This window comes from Coniophora puteana (assembly GCF_000271625.1).
Source record: "Coniophora puteana RWD-64-598 SS2 unplaced genomic scaffold CONPUscaffold_3, whole genome shotgun sequence".
NCBI classification, from domain to species: Eukaryota; Fungi; Basidiomycota; class Agaricomycetes; order Boletales; family Coniophoraceae; genus Coniophora; species Coniophora puteana.
Window position 1 is genome coordinate 1,082,842 of NW_006913055.1, and position 9,895 is coordinate 1,092,736.

Sequence of the window (9,895 nt, forward strand, 5' to 3'; positions counted from 1 at the left end):
ATGTGGATGACGTGGTTATGGTTCCCAAGGAACCCGAGGCCGCCCCTTACGAGATATCTGATGACGAGGACATGCCCGAGTTAGAAGCATGTGAGTAGATCGAGATCGAGTCATCTCGAATCTACAGAGGGGGTTATGTTATGACACGCTTTTTCTTCTCTTACCTAAAGAGGCAGGACCTCTAACTTGTACGATATATCGGGAAACTGGTCTGTGCGCATTCGTATCTTTGTATATAAGGCTCGCTCTGCTCGCCCATGTAACATAAGCTAGTCCTACCTTAGGAATAACTAGTCAATCTGATACCACTCTCGATACAACCTAGTACACGATCTGAGACAACCACTAAGACTAAGAACCTCATCGTCGCTGACGACTTATTAAGAACCCTTCGATATCGTCCTCTTCGACGACCACGAACCTTTGACGTCGTCAACTACGGTGACGACTAATATTCCACATAAGGTCAAGACGCAGTCTTAACAAAGGCCAGGCGCCAGGGTCTCGGTCTCATCAAGTTCATTGGTGAGGTCTTCAAGCTGCGGATAATAACGGAGCGAATCATCCACGAGTGCACAAAGAAGTTGCTCGGCAGCAAGAACCCCGGAGAGGAGGAAATCGAGAACCTGTGCCAGCGACTGACGACGGCAGGCCGGACCATGGATACGTCCAAGGCGAAGGCGCATATCGACCCGTATTTCCAGCGCATGAAGGACTTCATGGAGACCGCGCCGTTGAGTCCACGCATGAAGTTTATACTTCTGGTGAGTGAAGTAGATTGTTCGAGTCGTTGAGAGCGCGGGTTGCTGACACACTCTCAATCAGGATGTCATCGAGCTGCGCCACCGCAAGTGGGCCAGTCCCATGGGTGTCGGTGCGCAACCGATCAGTAGAGTCCCCGCCGTAAACGCTCCTTCGGCCCCATACACGACCTCTTTGCCGCCGCCATCCCGACTTCGCCCATCCGTTCCCCACGGCGCTCTAGAATGACTTCCAACTACTTTCTTAGATCTTCTCTATCCGCTTCCTCCAGCCCTCTAATTGGCGTAAGCCGACCAGCCTGAAGGAACGAGAGCAAAAATCGGAGTGCGAGGTGCCCAGAATCAGGGAATGAGATCGAACTTGACGAGTCGGATTGGACCGAAGACGCCTCGAGGAAAATATGATACAGTAGTTTAGGGCCGGCATGATCAATGCTACACAATGCCTTCGCGCGTGTTCGTAGCCACTCATCCTGCTATACGACGTCCTCTCGTCGCCTCCGGGACTAACTATCCCAAACCCTTCAACACTATTTTACAGATATTAGCTTCAAGTTATTTGTACACATGAGCGTTTACGCGTTTATACACAGCAACTCTCACAGCTTCTTCAGGACACTCGTATGGAATCCAACGTGGTTACCTTTCATCATGCTCGCCTCGATATTGGAAACCCCTTCAAATTCACTCAAGCTGGCCTGTCCACCAGCATCAGGATCCCCGACGAGCACAACGAACCGAACATGAGCTGGCAAGCTATCGAGGAGCTCGAGATGGTTGGCCCGGCGGGTCTAATCGGGCTCGACGTCAACCTATGAACATGAAAAAGCAGGCTTCGTAATCAGCCGCACACCTCATACGCAATCTCCGTCGTGCTGACGTCTCACAGCTCGTTCGCGAGCACCTGAAACACGGCATCCAGCTTCGTCCAGCGTGGAAATATTCGCAAGTAAAACGTAGGCGCTGGTGGGCTCCGCACAAGGCTGATCGGCAATAGCACCACCATTCTGCCAAGTAGGAACATATCATGACGGACTGGTTTCATCAGCGCCGCCGGATAACGAAGGGATGAAGTTTACCTCACTTATCGCCACAGTATGCCAGCAATGATTAATGAAACTTGAAGCCATACCACAAGCACAGTTCAGCACGATCGTCGTATTTCCGGAATGAGAGTATTTGATTGAGGCGATCGACTTCGTGTGAGAAGGTCCGATCGGTACAGAAAAAAAGACGGCATCCGAACAGCAATGGGGCAGGGTTGGTATAACCCATGTTGTGTAGACAGGGTAATTCCGAGGTACCTATATTGGCCAACTTGGCGTCAAAGGACGAAAGTGTGTTCGCAACTTAATAGTACTTGTTTTAGCCACCCAGAGCCCAAGAGGATAAGGCACCAGCCTATTGACTGAAGTGTTTGTCTCTGAAAAATTGCAAATGGTGACAGGTAATCCTTTTTCGAGTCATGGCTTCGGTCCCCGAAGAAAACTAAACGGCAGTAGCTTGCAATGGCTAGCTCTTGACATAGAAACTTCCACGTTTAAGATCAGCGTGCCGTTATCGTTGACGTCGCCGGAAAGTTCCCCTCCTGAATAAATACAATAAAATATGAGCTCATGATGTCCACAAAGCAGGTTTGTGCTGGGCTGCAGTTATGTAACTGGAGATAAGGCGAAGACTGACGAAGTAGAACAGGGAAGAAAATGCGCTTTGCTGAACATATGAGGGGGGTTGCTAGCTGAAGACATTCAGCCCAGCCATGTACGGAATTAAAGCTCCGATAACAACGGAGACTCTTACTGGATGCTATTCTTGACTATGCTGTGACCCTACTCCCGTTATGGCCGTCCACCTTTTGAACGCCGCGAACCACTTTGGCCTCCGTCCATTGGTCTTCAGTTCGGTAGTCGCGCGCAGATGGCGAACACTAACAACGACGGCAGTAGCGCATGTGACGCATCGAACGCTACTGCGCCTGTCAGCCTAGAGTCTGTCGCACCACCCAAAGTTTCCGCAAACCGCGAGGGTCTGTCAAGCGCTGAACGAGCCGCTCGCATCCGTGCCGCTATTGACAGGGCCCCGCCCTGGGTGGTGGATCGCAAGGTCAGGTCACTCCTGAACAAACTCACGATGAAGAATTTCACCTCGATCTCGAACCGGATCATCGCTTGGGCACACAAAAGCGAGAAGGAGAAGGACGGCCGCACGCTTATTAAGGTCATTCGTCTGGTGTTCGAGACGGCAATAACCCAGGCCGCATGGAACAGCATGTACGCGCGTCTCTGTCGCAAGATGATGTGGCAGATTAGCGAAGACGTGCAGGACGATGACATCAAGAACGCGGAGGGCAAGCCGATCGCTGGTGGCCAGCTGTTCCGCAAATACCTCCTCAACCGTTGCCAAGAAGACTTTGAGCGTGGTTGGGCAATACGCGAGAAGACCACAACAGCGGCGGAACCCAAGGCGACGGACGAGGAGGACAGAGTCGAAAACGAAAAGAAAGGCTCGACAGACGACCCGGGGCTGTACTTGGATGAATATTATGCTGCCCAGAAGGCGAGGCGCCGGGGTCTTGGTCTCATCAAGTTCATTGGAGAGCTGTTCAAGCTGCATATGTTGACGGAGCGGATCATGCACGAATGCGTGAAGAAGCTGCTTGGCAACGTGGAGAACCCCAATGAGGAGGAGATTGAGGGCTTGTGTCAACTATTCACGACAGTAGGCCAGATCTTGGACACGCCCAATGCAAAGGCGCACATGGATGTGTATTTCCAGCGCATGAAGGAGAAGCTTACTAGAAACGGTAAAGTGAGCCCCCGCATGCAGTTTATTCTTCTGGTAAGTAGCTTGTTCGAGTAAATCGAAGATGGGTTACTGATATGCTCAACCAGGATGTCATCGAATTGCGCGACCGCAAGTGGGTCAATCGTGTGCATGCTACTGCACCGACTGCATTCCCTACTGAATATCGCTCCTTCGGCCCCATACACGATCGCTTCGCCGCCATGTCGACTTTGCTCGGGGCTGCTGCCCGTTCCTCATGGCGGGCTGCAATTACTTCCGGTTCTTCCACTAGACCTTCCCCATCCGTTACTTCCACCACCACACCGCACAGGCTGACCAAGAAGGAACAAGAGAAAAAACCCGGGCAGGCGATCTCTACGAGGGAACGCGGTCAAAGATCCAAGCGCCACGCGTCTTCGAGGGAACCAGGGAACGAGATCGGAGACTCCGGGGCGAGGGGCGCCACTAGGTCCAGGTCGCATATACGGAGAGAAGAGGCAAAGACCTGCAAGCAACAATCCAAGGACGAGACGCACTGAGGTACGAGAACGCGAGGCTAACGCGGTTCGCCACCATTCGGTCAACCATGCATTGGCCCGCACGATGGTACCTTGACAAAAGCTGAGCTAGAAGATAACGCTTGAGCATGTGGAGGTTCAAGGAGTGAAGGGGGGTGAAGGAGGCGACCAACTCCGTGGCCGACGCTCGCCTAGGGAGGTTAGAAACACGGAGATGGAGGAGAGCGCAGACCAGACGGAAGATAGAAGAATCGGACTAGATGAACTCCTGTCAGCGTTATAATAGCAACTGAAGCACACATTTGCAACTAGTATCCGAGGCGAGAAACTAGTCGCATATATAATCCGTAGACTTGCTGGTTGCTGATCGATGCTGGAGACAAACAAGAGGACACCTCGAGGTCACTACAGCAGATGGAAAATGTCGGGTAGCGAAGCTCGAAGTTCAATGTCGAGGAAATTCCGATCACATTTTGTTTGTCCGTTCCTCAAATATTATCATTATATTATAAATCCTCAAGCAAAATAATACACATGGCGGCACGCTCATGATGCAGATGTACATATGCACAGTCCATAATCCCAGATCGAGCTCATTGAGCTTGCAATGTCAGTGTTTGGATATATCATGAGCAAATGCACTATAAATCAATAAGGCTAGCAATACCGTGCACTTCTCAGGTCTCTGTTCTCAGACCCCGGCCTCAGCCCCGGAAAAGATAAAACAGAAACAGACCCAACGCCCTACGCATCATCAAACTTGAGCTCAACAAGCACATTCACAGCCATCAACACCGCGTACGCCCCAACCAAGATCGCACCCCACATCCGCGATATCCAGAACCCGTGCAGCGGCACCCACACGAGCGTCGCGCCGAGCAGCACGAGCAGCCCAAGCGCGCTCGAGAGCAGCGTCGGCGTCAGGGGCAGCTGCAGCGGGCCACCGTTCAGCGTGGGGTCCGCGGACGTGACGTATAGCCCCGAGAGGCCGATGCCGAGCAGGATGTTGAGCATCGGTCCGCCGAAGCAGGCGGAGAAGCCCATGATGGGGGCGAACACCTTTTTGTGTTGTGTAGGGAGAAAGGGTTTTTTTATCAGTCTCGGGTACAGATCTAAAGGAGAGAAAAGTCGAGAACACGTACGGCTACGCTAGTATTTGCGACGAGGTCCGCGAGTGAGTTGCCGATCGCGAAGATCGTGAGACCGATGATGGCGTCCGAGAGCCCGAAGATGAAGCCGAACGTCTGTTCGTGGACTTATAATCAGCCACGGAATGAGACGACTTGTTTGATATCGGTTACACGCACCCGGAGCACATTCACCACCTCGTCGGCGATCGCCATGATCCACACAATAGCAACCGCGAACCCGGCCGCACAGCGCACCATCCGCGCCGTCTTCGTCGTCCCCGCATCCGGCCCATGACCAAACGCAATGACGAGCGACCCCACAGCAACACCCGCAACGGCAGCAGCAACCAGCAACCACGGCAGCGCGCTCGACCCATCTGCAACGCAAACGATATCAGCACCCCACAAACACGTATTTCCCTCATTCCCAAGTGAAATGAAACGCACTGAAGAGAACAACAAGACAAAACAGCGGCCCGCACGTGCACTGCGCCGCAACGAGCCACCGGTTAAACTGCCCCTCGTGCATCACCATCTCCCCGTCCACACCGCGCTCGTGCGCATGCGCCATCGCCTCCTCCGCGTCCGCGAGCATCGCCCGCTCCGCCTCGATCTCCTCTGCCTCATCCGCATACGCGCCGTACTCCCTCCCACTCGCACTCGCATTGCCCGTGCCCCCGCTCCTGCCGCTGACGGGGCTCCCCGGCACACCGAGATGCGAGCGCTGCGAGCGGGACCGACGATGCAAATGAGGACGCGGCTGCTGCTGCTCAATGTCCCCCGGCGGCGAGCCATCCGCCCTCGGCGGCGCCGTCAGCCGCATATCCGCATCGTCGGGGAGCTGCGGTGCGCCCGGCGCGGGCTTCTCGTGCAGCTCGTGCGCGGGCGGGAGGACGACGACGGGCAGTGTGAGCGTGAGCGCGAGCATCGCAGGCGCGGCGAGGATGCTCGCTGCCTGCGCGATGAGCGTCTTGTGCCGCAGGCGCTGGAGCGACGGGCAGAGCACGCGGTATGTCCCTTTCAGCGCGTACACGATCTGCTCGCGGGTCGTCAACCCTGACTTCGATTTCGATGGGGATGAGGGGATGGACAGCGAGAACGACGCGGGAGGTTCGTGTTCGGTGTCTGGGAGGTGAGGAGCGTGCGGCGATGCGGGCGTGTGAGCGATGGACGGGAGGGAAGGGATCGTCGGTGGTGACGGGGACCGTCGGTGGAATGCTTCGTCCCTAACCGTAAGCAGCGAGCGCTCGAGCTCGCCCCCATCCACACTCTCTTCCGCAGACAGCTCGCCCTCACGCTCAACGTCCTCCGGCACCGACAGCTCAACGCGCGGCGTCGGCGTGCGCTCACGAAGCGGCACCGCATCCGGCCCCGATGCCAGTGCCACATGCCACGGGTCCGTCTCGCGCTCTCGCTCGGTGCCAGATCCAGTGCGCAGCGGATATCTCCACGCATGCTGCGGACTCTGTCTCTGCGACGGCGTCAGCGGGGAATGGCCATGGCTGTACACGCCCGACGTGTGCGCCAGCGGGCTACCGGGCGTCAGCGGTGAGTGGCCCGCAACGAGCCCCGTGTGCGTGCTGTGGCTGTGGATGCTGTTGTGCCTATCGAACGCGGCGAGGCCGGGCGCGGCGGCGCGGTCGCGCAGGCTCGCGACGACTTCGCGGAACTCGAGCGCGCGGACAAGCGAGAAGCTAGGCATGCCTACCGCCGATAGAGGCGCGGGGCTCGGCGTGCGCGACGGCGAACGGCTCCCTTCGAAGTGAGTTTGGAGGGTGAGCCCAGGTGTGGAGGCGCTTAGGTCTTGGCCACGCGCTGGGGGCTGGAGTAAAGAGCCAGGTGGCGAAGGGGCGGAAAGCGCACGCAGTCGCGAGGGTGTGGGTGCGACCAGGGTGAGAGGTGTGATTGTGGGTTCGTTCCCTACAGGACGCAGGGTAAGGATTAGTAGCAGGGACGGAGCAGACGACTGGCGACGCACGATCATCATCATAAGCATCGAGCACAGGCGCATCCTCTTCTCCATACTCGGCACGAGCGAGCATCTCGCGAAGCCGCCGGCGTTCGCGTCTGCGTGTCCACCAGCTCCCAACGATGACAACAGTCGCGTATATGACATAAAGGAAGGCGAGGAAACCCGCTTCCCATGCGTGAAGATGGCCGTCCCAGAGAATGGCAAGCAAAGTGATGACAGCAGCAGCGAAGAATCCCACGTCACGGAAGAAGGGGGCGCGAGGGACTCGGAAGGGCCGAACAAGGGCCATAGCGCCGACGACGACACTGACGATGAAGCTCGCTGCGCCTAGGAGCTCGCCGAGTGCCAGGCCGCCGGCGGAAGCATGAAGAGCGGAGAATGTGGAGAAGACATCAGGGGAAGCGTTTCCGAAAGCGAGGAAGGTGACTCCAGCAACGTTCTCGTCGAGCCCGAGGAGAGAGGCGAGAGATGCAAGGTTGGGGGTAAAGAAGTCGGAGGCTGCGATGCCGAGTGTAGAGAAGAGAAATGCGAGCCAGGTCAGGAGGGCGGCGAAAAGGAAGGGGCGGGAGGGGAGGGACGCGCAAAAGTAGAGCTGGAGGTAGGGTATGGAAAGCACAGTTTCGGATGAGGGGCAGACAGAGGTGACATGGGCACACTGGGCGGATGAATCGTGAGCGAGAGGCTCGCACTAAACCAATTCAGCGCGCTCCGCAAAATAAAAGGATAGCATATATCTCACAATGGATTCGACGGCTAGATCATCCAGGGATCGCTTGAGTAGACCAGGGATGGAACGAGTCTCGGAGTGGAACTGAGTATGTCTACTATGTGACCAGAGGACGACGTTGATGACGAGCGCAGCCACGAAGAGGAGTCTTGCTGCGCCGTTCGCCATGGACTCGGGGAGGGCGATACAAAGGGCTAGCTATGAGAGAGTGCTCTGGAGACTGTGGACATCCGTCGTCGAGTGGTGGAGTGGAGGAGAGAGTGCCTGTTACTGCGCCGATGACCAGAACCAGCGGAACGGCCATGGCACCGTATGCACGCACTCACAGCTATTAGCCAATCACATCCCATCAAATTACGTCAGGGACAAACTCATCTTTGTCTCCGCCTCTCACATACCACCCAGTTTTACTGCCAACCATCCTTGTGCAAGAATATCGTGTCTAGTGTCGTGGACACATCTGTAACCACAGCAAACTGGATCTATCATACTTTCGCAAAGCACGCTCTGCTCTGCACGCACAAGACCGCTCCGAGGCTTTAAACCTTCTCTCGCCAGATTTGCATTCGACTCCAGCATGTGATCTCATATATGTTCACCAATGCGCAATCTCTTCCCTTTTCTGCTCCCTAACCTTCGCCTTATCCCCCGTCGCACAACCACAACCCAGCGCGTTCCTACCTCATGGCCTCGTGCGCTCACACTTTACATTCGTCTGAGAAGGGATCTTTCCGGCGACGTCAACGATGACAGTACTAGTATGCTACTCTTAGTGAAGGAGTTTGTCGTGCAAAGCCTTAGCAATAGTAACCTGCTACCACGCAATTTCTTCATGCACCGCATCCATGATCTGCGAACGGACTGCTGGTCACCAGTTCTAGCTTTCAGGGCCAGACCTTGAGCCGATGGACTGGTACACATTCTCCTTGGCTCTGGACGGCTCTCGGGTCCCCCCGCAAAACTTGCAAAACACCGTTTGCAACCCTGATTTTGGCTAAAAGCGTTGCTAACACGTTTCTGCTCTATACATTGACGCCAACTTAGCCGTGCCTCCGGATTGCCCCATCTTCACGACATGGGTTAGATCATTCTCGGTGCAGGACCGCTCGGAGGCCCATCTCTCTTTTGGTGCCAATCTTGCCTTCTCATACAACACCAAACCGCCTCAATTCTCTACGCTCTTTTCTGGCAATGCGATGATCGTGTTGGACTACTGCTGTGGCACGACTTCAAGCTTCATGGATCATGCCGGTGGATATCGATCATCGCTAGCGCACTGTGGCGACACATCGCGGGTGGCGAAGAGTGAGGTAACGCTCACCTTTTGTTATCCGGCGGCGCTGATAAGACCAGATGCTGTCCAAATTGCATTGCGCGATTAGAGCAAAACACCCACCCACCGCTCTCGACTGATCTGAGGCTAGCCCGCTTCATGCGTTCCGAAAAGGTTTCCTCCTGAGTATATATTCATCCGGCGCGTCCACCCCGCTGCGGAAATCTCCTCGGCAATCTCCTCAGCGTGCTTTCCACTCCTGTGCCTCCTCCACCTGAACATCACGGAATGTAAAGCTTGATAGCCGGGTTGCTACGCGGCAACGGCAGGCTAGTTAGCCATCAAATCCTCTCACCTCCGACACCGCAGGTGGAACCTGTGGTTTCTCCCTTTTATGGTATGTACATGTTAACTCCCTTTTTAGTAAAGCTCCCCTTCCCCTCCCTCCGCCCAAGGCCTCTGCCCGCCGTCGGGCACGATGAGCACAGGCTCCTTCAACGTTCCTGCCCTTCCCGCGGTCGTGTTCGCTCGGGGTTTTCTTAGACGTACTTAATACTGTATTTAGAATCGTTTTATGTCATAATATATGGTACATACATGCGAATGCCTGGACGGCATGCCATTTAAGGGGGGGCACGTGATAAAATAAGTGCCACGTCATCATTTTACCTTAGAGCTTTTCTTACAAGTGCTTGTATTGCCGCCGGGAAGCTTCGGCACGTCCGGCACT

General features: G+C 55.4%; 3 protein-coding genes across 3 annotated transcripts; 2 read left to right on the forward strand and 1 right to left on the reverse strand.

Moving 5' to 3' along the window:
* Window positions 1–17: 17 nt before the first annotated feature.
* CONPUDRAFT_150942 (ARM repeat-containing protein) lies at window positions 18–1,579 on the forward strand (the record flags this gene model as incomplete). Its single annotated transcript, XM_007767561.1, has 5 exons — window positions 18–90; window positions 466–764; window positions 826–874; window positions 1,303–1,322; window positions 1,376–1,579. 5 exons carry the CDS (start codon window positions 18–20, stop codon window positions 1,577–1,579), a joined length of 645 nt encoding a protein of 214 aa, XP_007765751.1.
* Window positions 1,580–2,623: 1,044 nt separating this feature from the next.
* Window positions 2,624–4,577, forward strand: CONPUDRAFT_119297 (ARM repeat-containing protein). Its single transcript, XM_007767562.1, has 2 exons — window positions 2,624–3,599; window positions 3,653–4,577. The coding sequence occupies exons 1-2, from the start codon at window positions 2,679–2,681 to the stop codon at window positions 4,082–4,084; spliced, it is 1,353 nt and encodes a 450-aa protein (XP_007765752.1). The 5' UTR covers window positions 2,624–2,678; the 3' UTR covers window positions 4,085–4,577.
* CONPUDRAFT_163158 (uncharacterized protein) lies at window positions 4,543–8,092 on the reverse strand. Its single transcript, XM_007767563.1, has 6 exons — window positions 7,905–8,092; window positions 7,172–7,853; window positions 5,641–7,113; window positions 5,371–5,570; window positions 5,206–5,307; window positions 4,543–5,122 (listed from the first exon to the last, which is right to left on the reverse strand). Exons 1-6 carry the CDS (start codon window positions 8,058–8,060, stop codon window positions 4,808–4,810), a joined length of 2,928 nt encoding a protein of 975 aa, XP_007765753.1. The 5' UTR covers window positions 8,061–8,092; the 3' UTR covers window positions 4,543–4,807.
* Window positions 8,093–9,895: the final 1,803 nt, after the last annotated feature.

Bases quoted from the DNA above. Each gene is read 5' to 3' on its own strand.
- CONPUDRAFT_163158 (XM_007767563.1), bottom strand. From the start codon at position 8,060: ATGGCGAACGGCGCAGCAAGACTCCTCTTCGTGGCTGCGCTCGTCATC. The intron at 7,114-7,171 runs GTGCGTCGCCAG...TGCGTCCTGTAG, and splicing joins CGATGCTTATGATGATGATC to GGAACGAACCCACAATCACA. The intron at 5,123-5,205 runs GTACGTGTTCTC...CAACACAAAAAG, and splicing joins TCGCAAATACTAGCGTAGCC to GTGTTCGCCCCCATCATGGG.
- CONPUDRAFT_119297 (XM_007767562.1), top strand. From the start codon at position 2,679: ATGGCGAACACTAACAACGACGGCAGTAGCGCATGTGACGCATCGAAC. The intron at 3,600-3,652 runs GTAAGTAGCTTG...ATGCTCAACCAG, and splicing joins GCATGCAGTTTATTCTTCTG to GATGTCATCGAATTGCGCGA.